General features: G+C 40.3%; 1 protein-coding gene across 1 annotated transcript in view; it reads left to right on the top strand.

Moving 5' to 3' along the window:
* The first annotated feature begins 5,777 nt into the window (after nt 1-5,777).
* Nucleotides 5,778-21,116, top strand: part of BNC1 (basonuclin 1) — a 69,153-nt gene continuing 53,814 nt past the window's right edge. The window contains exon 1 of the mRNA XM_042876044.1: nt 5,778-5,834. Within this exon, the coding sequence (XP_042731978.1) occupies nt 5,826-5,834 (9 nt within the window). The 5' untranslated portion in view covers nt 5,778-5,825. The remainder of the gene's footprint in view (nt 5,835-21,116) is intronic.

Here is a 21,116-nt window from a genome sequence, read left to right as displayed (position 1 = left end):
CAATTTATCACTGCTGTACCGTTATCTATATGTTATAGGTCCAAAAAAAAAGCACTCTTTGCCACTTGGTTCTCTTATGGTAATTTAGAAACACTTCAGATGTGGTTGTAGCTTAGAAAGTCACATTTGAACCCAGCAAGTTTCAATTAGGAATGCTGCACCATTTTTTGCAAGATCTTTTTATATCACAGAGCACTAACTGTTCTAAACATATTCTACATATCAAATTACAACTTACTCTTACAACTGCATATCAAATTTATGCTGCAATATGCACTTGTACAATAAACTTTACATCTCTATTTTGGATAGAACGTGTATTTATTCGGAAACACATTCCACATTTGTCGGCAATATTTGCTTTACGGTGCATGATTTCACTGTTTGCAATTTACTGTTTCCTGTGAAGTATCATCTCTAATTCAGAAAGCTGGTCTAATGCCTAAGAAAACGTGTTTGTTCATCTGATCTATTGATTCTACTGTTGCTCAGTTTGCCCAGACCTCAGAACCTCCTCTACATAATGAGGAAAACAATACTTCCCATCCACTTGTATTCCATATTCCTAACATACACAGTACTTTGCACACTGACTACAAATCCTGTTAGGACTTCTTAGTACTAAAAATGAACGCTAATGAGCCTATTACTTTCTCAGAAGAGTAGGTCCATACAAACCACTTATGCAAACTAGTAATCCTGATATACAAAAGTGCTGCAGCCTTAGAAATTCTGTTTCTACTGGTCCATAAAAATGATATTTTAGCTCCTAATCATTGTTGCTTAGAACTACTTTTCAATTTAATGAGCAAACAATTCTCCTGCCCCTTCACTCCCCTCTCTTTAAGCATTAATCTCTGGGGTAAAGCACTGTCAAATGACTCCTGAAAATCTAAAACCGTAATGTCCACTGTATGCCCTATCTTGGCTGTGTTATCTTCAAAGAGCTTCAGAAGACTAGTGAAGCATGCCTTCTTTTTTCCTAAACCATGTGTGTACAACTAATCAAACTGAAGGATGCTTTTACTAGATACTCCTTCTCCTAATCTGTTAGAATTCTTTCAAACATCTTCCCTACAAATGAATTTAACCTAACTAGTCTGTAACTCCATGTGCTAAAACATTTACTACACGAAGTTCAAAGTTAAAGAAAATAATGATACAGAAGAGCATATAATTTGTGAGGGCTTGACATACACAGCTAGCATAGCTGTAGTAGAGCTAGAAAAATCTTGGTTTGCCTCAGAGTGTGTTGCCTGAATCACTATGTCACAATGACTCAAACTTTCTTCTTTCTAAACACTGGAATTATGCTGACCACTGATTGGCTTGGAGGGGGTCCTCTTACTGCCTGGAATTTCTCTGCATGGAGGTAGAGGAGCACACAAGGAGTCTCATTCATAATTCGTATAGCCTGAAGAAAGCAACATTCCAAACTGCTCTTCTCTTGCTAATTTAGTTACAGACATTGTCACTGGAAAGGAAAAGAGCCATAGACCTGGCATAGATCCAGCAGCAGACATGAAATTCTTGCTACATTCTCTGGATTGAAAGAGCTTGACATTATCCCCCAAAGATGACGTCCTTGAAAAGAATATGCATATATTCATACACCTCAATGAAAGGTAGCATTCATTAATACTTTGTCACAACACCTTTTTTCCATCTCCTATAAGGACAATTGTACAAAGTAATAACGCTATTGCCAGCCACAGAATAAGCCAATAACTTGTTATTTCTTGAAGTTCCCAGTTTCACCATTGCCAGCCATATTTACGGACTGCAGAACCTCTCTGCTGGCTTATGACAAAAGACTCTGTAGCTGGGATTGCATTATTAACCCATTGTCTAGGTGAATGACAACATAACTTCGTGCATTCATCTGCAGTGAAGGTACAAAAGGAAACAAGATGAACCAGAAGTTAAACAGCATGGTATCACTTACAGCTCTGTGTTTAGCCTGTTTATTTCTTTACAGTTGGTCACACATCCATCTTATCTGCAAGCTGTGGTGAGTGAGCCAAAATGCCAGAAATGCAAAATTGTATGAGGTCACCTTGGCATTAGTTAAATTTTCTACTTAGGGGAGACCTCATTGCAGCTTTTCAGTATTTAAAGGGACCTTATAAAAAAGATAGAGACAGACTTTTTCCATGGTCTGATAGTGATAGGAGTAGGAGGAATGGTTTTAAACTGAAGAGGAGAGATTTAGATTAGAAGTTAGCAGGAAATTCTTTACTCAGAGGGCAGGGAGGCCCTGGTACAGGCTGCCCAGATAAGTTGTGGATGCCCCATCCCCGCAGGCATTCAAAGCCAGGTTGGATGGGGCCCTTGGCAGCCTGAGCTGGTGAGAGGAAAACATGTAACCATGTCCATTGCACAGGGATTGGAACTAAATGATCTTTATGGTTTCTTCCAATCCAAGCCATTCTATGATTCTGTGATTCTATGATTTTAAGACACTTGTTCATTCTATTGAATTTACTTGCTGCTTTATGTATACATAAAATTTTTAAATATTCCTCTACCAAAGCTTCATGCAAGAATCTTTATAATTACAGTGGCTTAACAAAAATGTGCAGCTGGCATAAATTACACGATTTTTTTTTCCTGGTGGTTAGAACAGTGATTACTCTTAGATGCATTTTACAGTGATTTCAACTTACCATGTTTGTTTATCAAATGCTATCAAGAGTGTTTATTATGTAGTTAAAATACAGTAATTATTACTGTGTGACAAGGCTGACTCATAGCTACTACTGTACCCTGATAAGAACAAATATTTTCTTTTAATGTATTCTAAACAAAGTTTGGGTAAATGTAGCCTCTGTAGTCTGCAATAGCATCTGAGTGGGTAGGACTGAGCAAAGTTGTCAGAGTTCAGGACAGAAAATAACTAGAGGGTGAAAGGAGACAAAAGATAGTCTGATGTCTCCTTGCATGCTGGGGTCTACAATGACAGTGTGTTAATGAATGAACAACAAAAATGAGAATAAAACATAGTGATTTCTTGTTTCAAGAAGTTAGATTGTATGCTCTAATGAAGACTTAAGTTTTCTAAGTCCATGTATTTTCACTTCAAAGATGTATTTAGTCATGATTTAAATTCAAAGAGAAAGATTAAAAAAATGAATATTTGAGTTTCTATTTAGCGTTGCATAGTACAAATTTCTACATGATTGAAAAAAGTGTTTCAAACGATACTTGATAGGGCCTCACAGATGTGTGGTTCCTCACATTCCTTCCTCTGCCAAACAGAAAAATTAACCACAAGTATTAGATACATATTTGAAAGCCTATTGATGTAGGAATCTGTCATGTCATTCAGCTCTAACTGTTGCCCACAGAGACTTTCACAGACAGAATGGGTGAGTTGATGGCTCTTCTTGTCACAAAAATTTGAGATGAAATCATTCATATCAGCATAATTCTTACTGAAGAAGCAATCTCACATGATACATAGCATAAAAGAATAACTCTCATGGTACTGTTGCTCCTTCTGATCGTTCTTCTTCTGTACATTCTCACTATTCATGATGGTCAGCAGTAAATGATGTAGGACAAGAACAATAGCTAGGAACTAATATTTCAGGAACACAACTTACTTACAATTTTTCTTAGGCAAAACATCTCTCCGTCAGCTTTGTTCTCCCTGCTCAGTAGCCTAGCCTGAACTCCTTTGAGCCAGAAATATTTGCTTTCTTTTCCAGCTGCCCTAGATAGGGTGCTGAAGATATGTCAGTGTCCCATTCCTTGGGCATTCCCACTCTGAGTGGTCAACAATGAGCAGCAGGAACACAAAAGACAAGACAACTTTCCTGAAAGTGTTTAAAAACACAGTTTCCAAAAATTGTCAACTCTAAACCTTCTCTGTAACTTTCTGCTAGCTAGCCTAGGGAGCAGATCTATCTGCCCGGCCTTCACTATGTCTCATTGCTCATGCATCCTTTGAAAAGTAGAAAGAACAGACTTGGGGTTTACAACTCTGACTCTGACTCCAAGCTCTCCAGTGAGGAGACTGTGCTTGCTAGCACACACCTCTCCATTTTAATAAATGCATGTTTTGAAGTAAGCAGAAGTGCTCATTATATTTGCATTCCCAAATATTTATGTTTATATCAAAGTAGCAGAAACCAGTATTCAACAAATACTAAAATGGGCAAAAACTGCAAGTAAGCATCTCAAAGATTTGGTTTTGATTTACTTTTCATGGAATATTTGTAGCTGGTCTCTCAATTCTGGTGGCTAGCTCTTTATTCCATGGTTTAACACAACACTGTACCGTGAAGGAAACACTAATTCACATTCCAGCTCTTTTACTAAATGGATCAAAAACTGTACACACTTATCCCAAGTATAAAATAATCTCTTCCTAGAGCTCACTGGATTATCAGTTTCATGATGATTATGAGATAAAACAGGAGAACTGTACATTTCATTTGGACTAGAATGAGTTGTCCACAATATCTCTATTATTCACATGCATTTTGAAAGGACCAGTTTACTCAGAGAACATCAGGGCTTATCAAAAGTTGCTATTTCAGTGACCGTTGGATAAGCACTTATAAAAGATTAATATTAAGGAAATCTTCTCTGTTGTGTAATTCCCACATTTCTAGCACAATACTAAATATTAATAAAGAGTAGTAGTAGCTTCACTTGCAAGATTAAATCAATATGACTTTTTCCCCCAAACTGTTTGTTTTCTGAATCTGAAACAACACAGGGAATTCAAGAATTTCAGTGTGGGTACTATATATATCGTTTTGATTTAAAAAAAAAAAAAAAATTCTAAACCTGATACTAAACCATTCTATCTCCTCAATTTGCATGCTGTAATACACTTCAAAGCACATTTTTGCCTCATTATTATGTTGAATATGGAAATGTTTTCTCCTGTGATTAACTACGTGCATTTGCTGTATCTAGTCACCAGGTTCACTGATACTCAATGATGCTGCAAAGGGCGTGAAGTGATTAACAGGCTCCAGTTTTACACAGTGTGTGAGCATACAGCTATATACATCAGATGCTACATGAGATAATATATAGTGATAGTTTTAAAGTACACCTTCCTTAACAAACAATAAAATTGTAAATGCATAACTATTTCTAAGTAAACTGACCCAGAGCTTCTGACGTTGCAAAGCCACTAGTTGCATTCACTAAATGTTCCTCTATGGAGCCCACACATGCAATTTGTGCAGAACAGAATGAGGCTGTAATAGCCCTTTTCACACATACAGCGATCCATACCTTGGACACAACGTTTCTACACAAGCAGAAGGCATCTTAGGAAGGTGAACAGGAAGGGACAAGGGTTCTTCCTTCAGCTCCTCACTGTATGAAGAGCCCTCAGAGCCGCAGAAACCTCTGAAAGAAGAGGAGATAACGATTCATTCTCTTTTCACTCGCCCAAGCGTTACACTGCTGTAAGTTCACATCCTGAGGCAGGTTCTGTGGAGACACACCGACTGACAGGACGAGCCATCTCACCTCGAAGGCTCCTCACCGCCTTCCCCCCCCCATCGAGCGTTCTAGAAAGCGCCTCGCTCCGCTCCGGAAGCCGCGGGGACTGCCCGCTGCTGGCGGCCGTTTAGGCGGGAAGCGCCCCGCTGCCAGGTGCGTGGGGTGGAGCGGGCCGGCACGGCGGGGGGTAACGGCCGCGCAGGGCACAAGCACCTGTCACCGGCACGTGGCCCGGGGAGCGGGCGTTAAATCACAACGGATTGAGCTGCCCTCCTAGGGGAGCACGCGGGTGCTGCTGCTGGCTTACATTGCCTCTGGAGTGGCCCCCGAGGTGGGTACCTCGCACCCCGTCGGACATGGAGACCGTAAGTACCGCGCTGCGGGCTGAATGGGCTTCGTGCTGAGGGAAGGGGCAGCGCCGTGGGGCGGGATTCGTGGCGGTGCCTCACTCGGCCGAGGGCTGCGGGGTGCCGTGCTGCATTCCTTTGTGCCTTGCCTCACTGACCCGAAGGAGTGGAGAGCCGGGCCTGAGAGGTTGGTTCTGGTTTCTGCAACTCAAAGCATGAAAGTTTGCTTTTGGTCTTGGTTTTTTTGGCTATTTATTTTAACTTCTAGAGGATGCTATTTTTGTCCGTTAGCATTATGCGTGTAGCTGCTGGCTGATTGCTACCTTGTAAAGGTGCTGATGGCAGTAAGGAGGAGGCTCTGTGGTGGTAGGAAGGTACTGATGGTCTGCAGTGTTGGAGGAAAATGCTGGGTGGCCCTCTGCTTTGGTGTTATTGCTTCTATTATTTAAGGCTAAAAGCTCAGATTTAGCTTTTGGCACTGAGGTTGTAATGAGTTAAGTGAAAGCTCTGTGCCATGGGTTAACGTTTCCTTTATTTTTTCCCGCTTTACATCCTGATGCATTTTTCTCTTGGAATCCTGCAACTCATGTTGTAGCCAAATCAGCACGTATTGCCTTCAAAAGGTGGAGCCTCGCAGGTGTGAAACAGGCTGTCTTAATTACAGGACTTTGATAGCTTCAGTTGGTCACTGCTTTGCTTTCTTTATAACTGCTTTGAAAAACAGTTCTGAATTATCAACTCATGGTATTCTACTCTTTCAATTATGCCTCTATTAAAAAAAAACAATAATAATTCTAACTTTTTCTGCCCTCTCCTTTATTTTAAGTCATTGCTACTAGAAAAAATTGCAGGCATTTTGGTTGAAGCAACAAATGTGCAGGTTTTAATACTCGTGTAACAGCAGTCTGTCAGCTGTATGTGTGAATGCCCAGGGACAGGAACCTATGACAGGTAAATCACAAAGCACTGCTGCTCAAAGTCAGATGCCAAAGGCAGCTTTGGAAGTCTTCAATGAAGTTAATCCTTAGATGGGAAAGCAGACTGCTTGTAAGTTTTGACCATTTATGACCACTGATTACAAATGTGTCGCCACCTTGCTAATGCAGAAATCTGTGCTTGAGGAAGCAGAAGAGAAAAGGTGAGGTTGCAAGCCAGATTTCTGATTTAGGGATCATGTCTGGGCAGTCTTAATTCAACCCCCTTCTGTGTTATGGTGCTCATTTCATTGTTTATCATTGTGTCAACTAGCAGATAGTGCTCACACTGTACAAAAAATACTGTTGACTTGCTGGAGATCTTTGGTATATCTTTTGTCCCTTTTAAGGGAATAATTAGATTATCATATTATAAGACATAAAATCAAACTGTGGCATGTACATGTGGGCAAAAAATTGGTGTTTCTTAACTGGGGGAGTTTCAGCTTTGTAGCCTGTTATCTTTGTTGTTTTTTTGTTGTTGGTTTTTTTTTTCCAAATATGTACTTCAATGTTCTGTTGAACTGAATATATGAATAAAACCTGGCAACTTGGTCCATAGAGCTGAGCTTGCTGGCCTGTAGAAGGAACTTCGTGTATCAGGTCTTTACCTCAGTAGGCTTACTGGCAAGAATGAACAGGCTGTTAGATAAGCTAATGCAAGAGAGACCAGGGTTCTGTTCTCTGGGTGGATTTCAGAGATGCTTGGTGACCGCAGTTTTCTGAAAACCTGTGTTCCTAAATTCAGTACCATTCTGTGTGGGCCCAGCTATTCCTATCCCTCCTGTATTCCCTACGATCTGTCACTTAAGTGTGCTTTTTGTCCTGTGTTCTCCACAGTAGGAGCAGTTTCTAAATTTTTTTTTTTTTTCTTAATTCCTCTATGCTGTTGGGATTTTCTGAACATGATGCCTTTTGGAATGGTATCTTCCCTCTGTTCTGGTACTTGTTGTTATACTGGCCACTTCCTTCATCTACTAGAGGTATTTTGATTAAAATTCATGTTCAGTCCCTTCTTCCTGTGCAGTCTCAATCATTCATGAATTAACCCTTGCAGTAGCTCTGTGGTAAAGAAGCATTCATTTTCCCATACCCGAGAGAGGAAGGAAGGTGTGCTGATTGATGCAGAGGTACATAGCAATGGCAAAGCAGTGGAAATTCCACGTGAAGCCCCTGGTGTCTTATCACCAGTTTGCCTAAGGAGCAAAACTTGCTCCCCAGAGCTGTGCTTTCCCCACCTATTCCTCCTTCCTCAGTGGCCAGACCTTGTTTTCTGAATTTTTCATCACTTTCCTTCTTTAGTACTCCATTGTAGAAGCATCAGATGCATAGTTAATGAAAGGAGCTGCCCTCCACAAAGGAGAAGCAAGAGTTCCAGGCCTGTTCACCTTGAACTTAGTCTTTGTAGCTTGAAGTGTTTTACAGGGGGAACGCTTACATCCTGATAAACACACGTTGAACAGTAAGCAATGTGTTGCAGATTATATCAGTCATATCCATAAGGCATTGTTTTACTAGGAAGGAAGAAAACAAGAAGATTATTTTAAAATTAAGAGAAAACTAATACTAACACTTGAAGTTAAATCTCTGTCTAATAAAGCCTTTAAACCTTTCTTGATAGTACAAGATTGGCATGCTGTCTCACGTTATTTGAAAGGCTTTGAAAACTGCTCTGCCATATCTAAATATTTCAGTTAACAAAGTTAATACATCTGGATGGTATGATTTTATGGATGTTTTTTCAGAAGTTTGAGTCTGGCATTTGAAAAGCCTGAAAGAATAGAGCCCTGGCAATTAGATCTTATTTGTTTTCTTTTGTACTTGTCAGCAAATTTTGACACCCACAGGTGACGACACATCCAGGACTGTATTTTAGGTATTTCAAATGCGTGTAGTATTTTTTGATGGGAAAAGGTTTTCATTAGAAGCTGATGCTTCTATCTTTTGCTTTTGTTTTCCTGCTGTTGTTACAAGCAGGTGCTGTACTTTCTTTCCTTTGCAGAATACACTGGGAAAAAAATCAATGCTGCACCTTTATATTGAATGCAGGTCAGTTTCTGCTGGAGAATGGCTGGGCCATTCCTATCTTAATTTTGTTTGTAAATAACACTTAAGCGTTGTTTCCAAAAATTTCTGAAGTGTTTCTAAAATACTTCTAGTGCTGGGCCCTCAGTAACATTTACATCTATTTCATCCTGAAAAGTCTCTCATCATTCTGGGTATTGATTCACACAGTTGTACTTCTTTTCATCTTAGTAGGTAGAGGATTTTGCTTCAGACACTTCTGTAACTTTTTCATTTCTTTAAGTGCAGACCTGCATATCACTACATTATTACAAATGTACAGACTACTTAGCAGATGATGTCTTGTTTATTTTATTTTTTGGGGTCTATCCCATATTGCTTCATACTTCCAAAGTCAGCTCTTACAGCGTGACTGGAACCAAATGTTACTTCCTAGCTAAAAGTAATGTATGATACATGAAGTGTCAGGCAGTTTGTCAGGAGTAAGGAGGAGATGGCCTTAAGGCAAACAGTTTGCTCTTTAGAATATAATGGTTACTTAACCCTTTAACTTGTATTGCACATGTATATAGAATAAACTTGGGAAAAAATTGTTCTCAGGATACTCATGTGAACCACACAAGCAGATATTAATTCTGCATCCAGAAATGTCAGCAAATTAGAACGAGTGTGCAGCCCATCAGCATCTGTATAGACAAGCAGTTTAAATGATTAACAACTCTGAGTTACTTTCCTGTGCACTCTTGTTGCCTTAAGAGTTGTAACGTTATCAGTAACATGTTTCCTAAGTTAAAAAGACTTGTCATGTTTGGCTTTTATGATCAAAGTTCGGCACTGAATATTATGTTGCTTTCCAACAGTATGCACAGAAATAATACTTTTGGTGTACTTTCTTCTAAAATGACATAGAACTGAAGTCTTTTGTTTCTAATTGTGTAAAGAAAAGCTGATAGTCAACCTGAATCTTCTTGGAAAGCAAATGAATAGTTATGCTAGGAAGTGAAATGCTTGGTTGGTGGTCAGTAGTGTGTTACCTTTGCAGTGTTTTCTACCAGCACCTGTTTCTTGTATGAAAAAGCCACACACAAACTGTGAGATGTGCATGCTGTGTTCAGGGCAGCCTTTGAAATGGCCTAGATAGCTGTTTGTAAAGCCATGCAATAGATGCAGTGAGGACTGGGGTCGCTCTTATTCTTGGAGCTGTGGCCTCCTGCTTGCTGTTTGTAGTCACAGGTCCTGTTATCCACAGTGCTACATCATGAACCTTGAACACAGTTCAAGTCTGTTTATATGGACATAAAATTGGTTCTGCCTTTCCATTTGAAAGGGGTTTGCATTCATGCTGATGGGCTTTTAGCGACAGCTTTCCTACTGTTCAGTCACTGGGTACTTTTAAGAACCACTATGTGTATCTTGTTATACTTTTTTCTTTAGAGCAGTATTTCAGAAGGCAAATTGTTTTTAACAGTGTTATTTTTTACGTGGCTTCTGTTTTCATTTGTAAGTAGCTGTTTTAGACCCTAAGTGAACAAAGTACTTAAGCACATGTGCAACTTTACGCCGAGGGACTGTTCACAGACTCAGAAGTTGCATGCAAATTTATGTCCCTGGGACCAGATCAAACCCAGGGAAACAGTTGTAGAGTTTATGGTACGGCTTTTGGATTAGAAATCCTGTTGATTTAAGGCCCGAAGAGTCTGTTTGGCTGAAGGGCGATTAATGGGCATTTTGATTCCAAGGTTAAGCAGTGTGCTTGGTATGAAAAAGGGAGCACAGCGAGCAGAAGTTGGAGAGCAGTTTCATTTTTTGATAAACGTATTGGATCGCAGTATGGTACGAAAGAAGGAATGTTGTGTAATGCTAACTCTTCACTTCTAATTCTCGACTTTAAGGAAATACGAGTGCTGATGGACTGCTTATCGCTGCTAGCTGCCTCTCTGTCTCTTAGTTATCCAAGCTGTATTAAGCTGGATCAAGGCATTTTCCCTTCTTTCTAACGCACAAATAGCAAAGGCAGCTCCGTGGCCGGGCGCAGCACAAAGCCCAGGCTTGTCCCGAAGGGGTTAAGGCTGCAGAACTGGAGACATCTGGCAGAAGCTGTGGGTGTCGGGCGTGGCAGATCCCAGGGCCGTACCAGTCTCTACAAGGGAGCTGTCATGCTGCTGATTTATCCTTCCCTAATGTCACGGGTATGGATGTTGAAACTGCGGCTAGAATGTGAAATACGAAAAACATGAAGATTATGATTTAGTGTCTGGGGAGGCTCGCTGCTGGCCTCTGTTCACAAGCTGTAAGCACTGGAGGTAGCTTGACACAGGTTACAAATCTGGTATGTAGCACGGGGGGAAAAGGAGACAGGAATATTTTGGCGTTTGGAACTTCTACATATGTTAGTGCACAAAAATGAATGGCAGCAACGATGGAATCAAAGGCTGTGCTGGTGATATATCATGTTAGAGCACATCGGCACTGCTTGTAGATAGTTAAATAAATGTACTTTCTGGTCCTTCATTTGCAAATAATTATAACAGAGGGATGAAGAAAGTGGAGAATTAACTTTATTTACAAAATGTTGGGTAGTTGATGATACTTTAACAATGGTCAGTGTAAGCATATTATTTCATTATCAGACATCTTTTTGTACCTGAAATGTATAGAAAGTTAAATTCTAGCATAGACTCACTTGTATGTTTTTATAATACAGCTTCCTTTATCCTTTAGTTTTCTTCTGTCCTGATACAGTGAAACACCCAATAGCAACAACAGCTGGAACTAAATGAGAGTCGTGGGTTTTTGTCCAAATGTCCCCATTCTCTAAATAAGTGACCTGGTAGCTAAGTGGAATGAGATGATTGTTTTTCTGATGGGGTGAATGATTTCTGCCTCTTGAAGTGATATACTTGTCTTTATTCGTACTGGAAGCAACACACCAAATGTTGTTGGTTTTCCTGGTGTTCTTAACTGAAATTGAGACACAACCCTCAATGTGGCAGAAATGCAATAAAAATAGCAGCGTTCACATCTATAGCATAGATTGATTTTCCTGCTTCCTAATCTTATAGCGAAAGGGTAAATACAGTTGTTCCTTCATGACTGTAGAACACAGGTGTAGTTACTGAAGCCATTACTGCTGAAGTTTCAATATCATATATGGTATCTGAAACTTCTTTACATAGCATGATGTTTATAAAGTGATACGGGTTAAGACCTGTCATTTTGGACATCTTTTTATATATTTGTTTTGATGGTGTTTTCAGCATGTATATTCAAAGTAAATTAATTCTGTCTAAACTCCAGCTTTCTAAAACATTGCTTGTTTCATAAATATGCTTAGAATTCAGTATTACTTTTAATCTTGAATAAGCTCTAACTTATCCACTTGGTGTGGAATTGGATTCTGTTCCATAAGCAATTCCAAGCCAAGAATTCTACTGGAGCTGGGTACAAAGTACATTTCTGGGCATGAAGGGCTAGGCTGAAATCGGGGATGCTGGCTTCTTGGCCTTTGTTAGGGCAGGTGCAGGAAAGGGACCTGAGGAACCAGCCCTGGTTTTCTTACACTTATGGTAAAACTGACTGTGGAGCAGCAGCTGTGGAAAATCCTTATTTAGAAAATTAAGTAAGGCTTCAAAATATATTTAATTTTTTTAATCCAGTTTTAGTTTGCAGTTATTAAAACAAAAATAATAATGTGTGAGGTATTTTTTTAATATGTTTTGAGGTATTCTAAAATTTTCTAGCCACAGTAATTTACACTGCCAGCTGAGCAGTTCTCATCTCATGCATTAGGATGTGGGGCTGAAAATGCTGCCCATCCGTTTATATACATGGCAGCGTCTGTGAAGCCAGTATTCATAGGGATGTTGTCAAAAGTGTTTAGAAATTTACAATGGTTTGTGACACTTAGGGTAGGATTGTGTTTTGAAGCACTGCTGGCATTATTGTGCTTTCTAAGATGTTCTGTATTTGGAATTATGGTGGAACTGCACTTCAGCCTGCTGTGAAGTGGCAAAGGAGCTGCTTTTCTGATACCTTTCTCTGTACACCCAAGTCGTTCTTAAGTATCTCTTTATATTAACTTGGACTGTTGTAGGTCGTATATTTGATGCAATAGAAGCTGAAAAGCAATGAAGGCTTGGGTATCAAATATGTGTGACTCAGTGGATTATCTTTCTGATCATCGTTGCAGTCTGAATCTTGTTTGAATCACTTGGTCATTTGATTTCAGTTATATTTGTTGGGATCTGTGCCTAATCTTATCATCCTTTTGTGTTCTCATATGGTACCATCTGAGCTCATGCACCGCAATTGTCTGGAGTAGTCTGGTGTAGTGGAACATGGAGCCAACAAGAGTTTATTAGAACAGTATCTCAGTAGTTTTCAAGTCTTGTTTTGTTTAAAATCACAATTTCATAGGTATCTCACTTCAAAATTATGTAGATTCAGATTTGCCAGGATATCTGGAGAGAGCCTGAACCCAGAGAAAATGGCTCTGTATGTTAGCACCAAATAAAAAGAGAAAAATATAAAGTATATAACTTTAAATATGTGTATAAAAGAGGAAACGAGTGAGCTGATGAAGTGTAAGTTCATACCACAATGTGCTACTAAATAATGCCAGCACACGCAGCATCTTTTGTAAAGCACTGCTTTTTAAAAATATGAAATCAACGCTTCTTGGCAAGTGAATCTTTGCTTTTGATGTCCTGCTGCTCTGCTGCGTGTGTGAGAATGAGAGGTTTGAGAAGGCTTCTAGCAGCAGGGTTCTGCTGCTTTGCTACCTTCACAGCTGTGTGTGTGACTAGAAATGCCTACAAATGCCTACAAATGATGTTAGATCTGATCTTGTCATGGTCAGAGGCCCTGTTACATCTCTAAAGTGTGTTTTCCCAGTAAGTGCTGGTATGGACGGTGAACACACAGGCTGCCCTGCTGTCCTGCTTCACCTGCCTGCAAAAATGAGATCAGCTCTTCCATTTATGGATGCCTTCATTTAGGAGATATGTTGGAACAAGCCATAAGTTGTCATGGTGCGGAAGAATCATCCCTACAAGCTGCAGAAAGCTCATGGGTTTATGGGTTGAAAGGCTTTTTTAATTACAGTAAAGGACCTGAGTTGAAGGTTGGCTTTCCAAAAATCTTGTCTCTCCCATTTCATAGAGAGGAAATCATGAAACTGGGCCTTCAGACAGAAGCTGTGCAGTGCAGGAAAGGCATTCTGTGAGAGGCTCCTCATCTGATAAAACACAGCAATGTTCAAAAATCAATGAAAGAGCACCGGTAATCTTTCTGCTTTGGCCACTGTCATTTTTCATGGACAGAGTTTTGATTTGTTCTCAGTGACAAATTAGGAGATGTGAAGTGTTGGCTAGGAATAATAACATCAGTAGCATTCAGCCTGCAGCGTGGGTCAGTGTTGGTGTAGGCAGTATGTTTAAAAAAAAAAAAAGAGAGCCTGTGGTATCAGAAGCAATCTTCTGCTTCACCTAACCTGTTCTTTCCCTTAAGGTTAAGAACGCAGGGAAACAAAGCTGGGGGCTGGAGCCCACAGTGATTGATTTACACTAATGGAAATAGGACATCATTGGTTTCTTTCTCTTAATATATACTGGTATAACTAGGGTTTTGGCTTCAGTATAAAATTTGGTGAATTGAAAGATTTGGCAGTAAGCATAACAACAGTTGAAATTGAAGTTATGTTTCCAACAAGGCTCTTCTTCCTCAATCTCCTGATACGTGTTGGTGTCCATATGGTTGCAGAACAGTTCTGGAACTTGATATCATCAAGGCTTTTTGTAATCCTCCAGAATCATCAATGATGATTTGATGGCATTAATGGTACATTATAGCTAAGCATCAAACTGAACTGCAAAGAATACTTGCAGGAAAGTCTGAGCAGCATTTGAGGAAATGTAGCATGACTTTGAAGAGCTGTGTTTCACATGGGTAAATAGTTAGAAATACTTTTTTATACCATTTTAACAGACTGCTTTTTTCTCTACCTCACAAACAGATAATAAAGAGACCTTTGTTGAGGATGAATTCATTTATTTTTACACTTCAAGAGGAGTTTTACTTGTAATTATCTTAAAAATAAAATGTGCAGAAAATTCAGTAGAATGCAAGCAGAAAAGAGGTGTTCTGTGGCAAAGGTATTGCATGTGTTTCTGAATTTTGTTTTATACAGCAAAGCAGTTTTATTTGTGCAAGAACAGGTAAATGTTATTTTGGAATGTGAGTTTGTCTTACGCAAATCCCATGCAGGGCTGTGAATGTTTTTGTTAAATCTTCGATCGTTTGAGTCTTAATACGTTAGTCCAGTGTAGTTTGTTCATCCTTTATAATGAGTGTTTCAATCACACACCTAATTTGGATCATCCATTTATTATTTTTTTCATAACGATGCTAAAAACAACTTTTGTTGTTGTTTAGATTTTGTCTGTGGGAAAATACACAGGAAAGTATAGTATATAGCCTACTTCAAGTCTCAACATGATCGCTAACGTATATACAACGAAATGAGGCACCTTCAAGATTTCAATCTAGCCTGTCAGTTGCCACATTACAGTAACTTAAAATCTGTAGCCCCTTCCTAGGGACAATTGCTATTAATAATCCAGATTCTGATGTGCAATTAAGCTTAGTATAATATCCTTGCTGTCTTTTTTAAACGTAAGATTCAAATTCATCATAACTGAGGACTCATATATTTTCAAGGAATAACACTTCTGACTGGAGCACAGGGTTTTGGGAACTTCTGTTGAGCCATTACATTCTTCAGCGCTGTGATAAATAAGATTCAGGTTGGAAATCACTTACTCAAACTGAAGTATTCCTCCATTAAATCAGTGATATTAGTCCTTGGAGTAGCTTTTCAGGAGCGTGGGTAAGAGGTTCACAATCTGTCCGTAAAACCACATGCATACTTTCCAATAGTGTTACACCTTAGCTTCTATTTGGTTAAGCAGTTGCTTTCTGTGTAGCTAAATCTGCAGCTTAAGGCGAATGTGACATTCTTTGCTTTCTGCCCTGAATATTACATAGGAGTTCTGTCTGCTGTTAAATAGATTTCATTCTCCACCCAGATAGAGCAGTATTTCAACAAAGAGTGAAATGATCCTCGTGAATCTCTTTCCTCACTTGCCATGTGGGCAGAGAAGGGAGAATTTAACAACTTGGTTGTAAAGAAGTTTGCAGCACTTGCACGGAGCATGCTGCTTATGGAGGTATGAAATTATTTACTTTCAAGATGAGTTTTCTTTTAGAGATGGTTTAAACATTCTGGCTAATACACAAGACGTTAAGTCTAAAAAGTCACTGTACATATCATTTGAAACAGCATAAGACCTTCCCTCCATCTTAGGTTTATAGCAATAATAAGCTTTGCAGATGCTTTTCCTGGGAATTAAGGACCAGCTGGGGTAAACAGACCTCAAACTATCCTCTTAGCCAGTCATTAATCTTCAGGGAAAGCCTCTACTTTGATCATTATTGCTAAAATATGCCTGTGTAGCCTGGCCTCACATGCCAGTAAAAGCAAAACAGTATTTTGCCAAAACATGAGCATTGCTTTGTTTTCCCAGTAGCCCTGTGTCTTGGACTTGCCTTCAGAGTGTGTGAGCACCCTCGTGTGTATGTGCACACACAGAGACATGAAGGGATGAGTTTGCAATTTGATTTATTCACTCTGCATTGGTACCACTGTGAGTTCTATCCCCTCACGTGGGTTCCAGTCAACCGTAAGTTAGCTTGGGTTTATCTTGCAAGTAGTGTCTTGGTTCAAATACCCTTACTTCTGGAAATATAGGAAATAATCTATCCAGTAATGATCTTTTCAAGACTTGCTTTAAATTACACCAGCGGCTTCCATTGAGAAGCATCAGGAAGTGTGCAACATGTTACACCCCAGCCTGTGCTTTCCTGCTGCAAGTTGCTGAGAAGAGTGTGGTGGTGATGTATTGTGTGTTAAAAAGCTGACATGTCCTAAATATGTCTCAATACGTGTTTTTTGGAAGGCATTTGTTGCCGTACAGTGTGTCTAATAAATGATTATAGATTTTTTTTTTTTTTAGATGTCAGATGTGCTACAGTAGTCCTGCATGAATGGCCCCAAAGCTGAAAGTACAGCCTGCTGAACTTCTGGGCTTCATTTTTCCTGAAGCTGTACAAGTGCAGAGCTCCTTAAGACAGAAGAACAACCCTGCTTCCATGAGTTTGCTTGCCATGTGTTATATATTAGTTAATGAATGTTGTCTGGTTGAGAACCAACCAAAAGCAGTGTGTTCTTCAGCTGTTTGCTGCTTTTTGCAAACGTACCTATATTTTTGAGTTTCACTACAGCAGCTGTTCTCAGTGATTTTGGACTGCATTGGTGTCTCTTGAAGGAAGCAATTTAGCAACTGCATGCGTGTGAGGAGACAAAGTTATTTCTACTTTGTGTTGTCTATCAAAAGTAAAGGTCTTGCATAAAGAATTGGGCCCTGTAGGAGCATTTAAAAAAAAAAAAAAAAAGTGCAGTCAGGTTTGGAGAGTTTACAGTGGAATTGTGTTGAACAGATCCAGAATAAGGGAGCTGTTACCCAACCTGCGTCCTTTGCCCTAAAAGAGACTTTGGGGATCTTCCCTGCTGCCTCCGGAGAGGACTGTCTTTGTTCTGTGTCCCCCAAGGGGAATCATCAAAGCAGCAAGAGAAGGAAATCATTCCTATATATTCTTGCCAAAAAACATTTTCCCTATTTTACTATAAATGAGCACTGTGGAGGAAGTAGAAAGAATTGGAGGGAGGGAAATCCTGCAGCTCCTTAAGCACCCTGAGCAAACTGCTGTGGACGAGAGTGAAAGCTATGCTTGCCTTGCAGAGTCCCACAGAGCTGCTTGCAAGCAATGGGGCAGTTGGAATGAGGATGGCTCCTGACAGCAGGCCACGGGGTACAGGCACTTGCTGCACAGTGCTATCAGAGATCCAAGTGCACTGTGTACAATATATGTAATATAAATCCAGATTTTTGTTTAAATCATATATTTTAAATGGCAAGAAATCATCACTGCAGTGTGTTGCCTCTGGCTTCAATAGCCAGATTCCAGTTGTACTTCATTTGATAACAAATGCAGTTGTGTGGTTGTTTTTTTTCCCCATTGTTGTATGAAAAGGATATTTGAGGAACCTGCAGTCTAGATACACTTCAGTCTTCGCAGTGGAGGCTTTTGTTGCGTGGGGTTTTTTGTTTCTTTCTACAGCACCTCTCTCCCACAGTCATAAATGACCAGGCTTGGTGCGCTCTATGAAGAGGCTTCTGACCCTTCTGCTTCTTAGTGTGTATTTAACCTTGCAGATTTCCAGCAATCCTTCTGCTTGATGCTATTTTCCTATGAGGGAGAAGAGAAGCTGCTGCTCAGCTGTGGCATAGTTGCAGTGTTGGCCTTCTTTCTGATCAGTTCCTGGACTATTTCTCATGCATCAAGGGAGCGTGTAATTGGCATTACCAGTTGCTGTCTTTCTCTTTTTAATTCATCTCAGGTAGATTTTCTCCTTTTAAAAACTTGTCTACATTGCGCACGCTAGCAGCTGTTGAATTTCTTTGCCCCATAGAAGCTTTGTCAGGAGTAGGTAAGCAAATTGAGGCAACCAGTGTGAAGTAGCTACAAAAGCTGTGTGGTTGTTTAGCCCATTCCCCTCATCCCCTTGCAGTTAGTTTATTTCCTTTTTAGTAGACACCGCTAAGCCTGGAAAGTCATTTGAAAATTCCTATGTGTTTCCCGCACTACAGGAAAACTGCTACATGTTCCCCAGCTCCACAGAATCATTGCCAGCATTTTTCATTTGCTTCCTAGCAACTGCCAATTTGGCAAAACGAATGTGTGGGACCTGGAACACTCTAAGCTGAAAGAGATGCAGAAACAAGGGTCTGTTTGTATTGCAAGGCTATGTGTTATAGTCTCCTCAATAGCAAAGAGGTGTCAGTGTCACCAGCCTGCCAACAAGAGAGATCAAGGAATAAATTTTCAGGGCAAAAGATATCCCCTCCTCTGTAAGAATAGTGTTTGCAGAAGTGGCAAAGACTGCATGAAGAAACCACCAGTACGCAATGTGCAGCAGCATTCCTGTTTGACTTCAGGCATGGACGGTATGCCCACACTGTAGTCAAGAGTGTGAAAGCAAATTTAACTGGGATGGTTTTAAAGAGCTCCCTTATTCACATACTGTGTTTTCAGCAAAGAGCTCACAGTCAGAGAATCATCAGAGTGCCTGCTCACTTGGATCTTGCGCCCAGCACTGAGCTTTGTGCTTGTTGCATTATTTTTGGTTTCAATGCAAACAGAGGCATGTTGGCTGCTGAAAGCATTGGCTCCAGCATGCGGGTGTAGAACTGCCACCTCTGGCACGTCCCTGGTGCAGGTGAGGGACACCTGCATTGTCTGCATGGTCTTTGTCCTACTTCTCACTCTAAAATAAGTCTTCTGTTCCTCTCTCCCTAAAATTGCCTCATGCTTGTCAAAAATAAGCAATATTTTATTTTCCTGATTTCCACTCTGCACTCGCATAGTCTGCAGTTGTGCTTATCCATATTATTTGTAATGCCAACCAGGAAGCAACTTGTTTTGCATTCAGAATTTACAACTAAATATTCTTTTTTAATGTTTTGTTTCTATAAGCACATTTAAATTCTGATGTTTGAAACACCCAATTCAGTTTTCTTTCAGGATGTTGGAAGCAAGGCATCCCCTGGCTGAGAGCTTGTACAAAACATTTCAGCCTGCAGCAAGCTTTTCTTTTCAAGTTGGAGTTTTAGTAAACCCTCAAAAAATTGGATTTATAATTGAAATGACAGCACAGCCCTAATTGTAGCACTACTGGCACACCTTCATAACCAGAAGCATACATTGCAGCATTTTTAAAGAATAACGTTAATCCTTAGTATGCTGAGCGATGGACTTTATGCTTCCTGCTGTTTTGCTAAATTTGGTGTTTTTTGTAAAAATCTGAAAATGGTACAATTTGCAGTGCTGAGGCTGGACTGTGTCTGCAGTTGGCATAAATCAGTGTGATTCCACTGCAGGCAGTGATGTTGTGCAGATTAGCCTGAAGTGATAGCAGCATAATAAATTTTAAAAGTGTAAGTTTGTAACGTGAAGGGAGTTTGTGTTTTCTCAGAGTAGGTGGGTATATCTGATTAAATTGCTGCATACGAAAATACTGAAAGCAGCTGAGGTTTCCAAGTCTAGTTTAGAGAGTTTAACTGAAACAGCTCTGCTCTGGGAGTACGAGGAGCTGCTTTCTTTGTAGCGGGAAGCATCTCCTTTAATAAACAAACTGAGGCAGTTTCCTTAACCCCACTAACTTTTCTGTGAGTTGTTGAATTCAACAAAAGTAAAACTGCTCTTTAAGAATTTGGGTCATGATCTTCCATCAGAGCTAAGTACCCTGAGCTGCTGGGTGATCCCCAGGGCGCAGCATCCTGCCAGCAGAATTTCATGCCACGTAGTAACAGATATGGGAAAGAAGAATGACCAGCGTAATCTTTCTTCTCAGGCGCATCTTATATTTACCAGCATTACAAACATTCAGCTCTTCATACCAACACCTGTGATTCTTTGTGCTGTAACATCTGGCCTTGGACTCTGGGCCTTCGACAGGAACATAATAGCATATTGTATAGTCCTTGTTTGTATCAATTGTCAGAACTGACAAGACCACAACAAGAGAAAAGCGAAGGGCTTTGAAATGGCGTTCAGTGGAGCAGCCAGAAGGCACAGCTTTGGGGGCAGCTCTGCTTTGGAGAATCCCTGCTAACAGCTCCCAGTTAGCTGGGAGCCCAGCTGGGCTAGAGGAATTGGCAGACATTTGCACCTGGGGGGGCTGCTAATGTTTGCTTCTGTCTCTTGCTGTGGGCCTTCTCCAATGCTTATGCAGCCACTGCTCCCAGTGTGAGGCACCGGCTGCAGGCATCTGAGCTTGGCCCTGCCTGTGGCCACCATCAGCCCTGGGAGCTGTGTCTCATCAGGGCTGATGGGCCTTTAGTGATCTGCATGTTGTGGCTGTCCCCCACTCGTACCTGATAGATACACAGGAAGAGATTAAGCAACAACTTACTAGCAGAGTGTCCTTTATGACTGGGAAATGAAGGCTGAGTGCTGCTGGCAGATAAATGATTGTCCTGACTTGAGGATTGAGGTTGAGGTCAGCCTGTGCAAAGAGACACTGGAACTATTGCTTGTCCTGCCTTGGGTGTGTGGATCGATAACCATTTTGTCATTTAATGGCTGGTAATCTGGGCTACCTCAGAGGTATTCTCCTGAAAAT

The sequence above is a fragment of the Lagopus leucura genome, unplaced genomic scaffold, assembly GCF_019238085.1.
Source record: "Lagopus leucura isolate 7727_CA_CO unplaced genomic scaffold, USGS_WTPT01 Super-Scaffold_100015, whole genome shotgun sequence".
Taxonomy (NCBI): Eukaryota; Metazoa; Chordata; class Aves; order Galliformes; family Phasianidae; genus Lagopus; species Lagopus leucura.
This window is presented reverse-complemented; position numbering and strand designations above follow the sequence as displayed.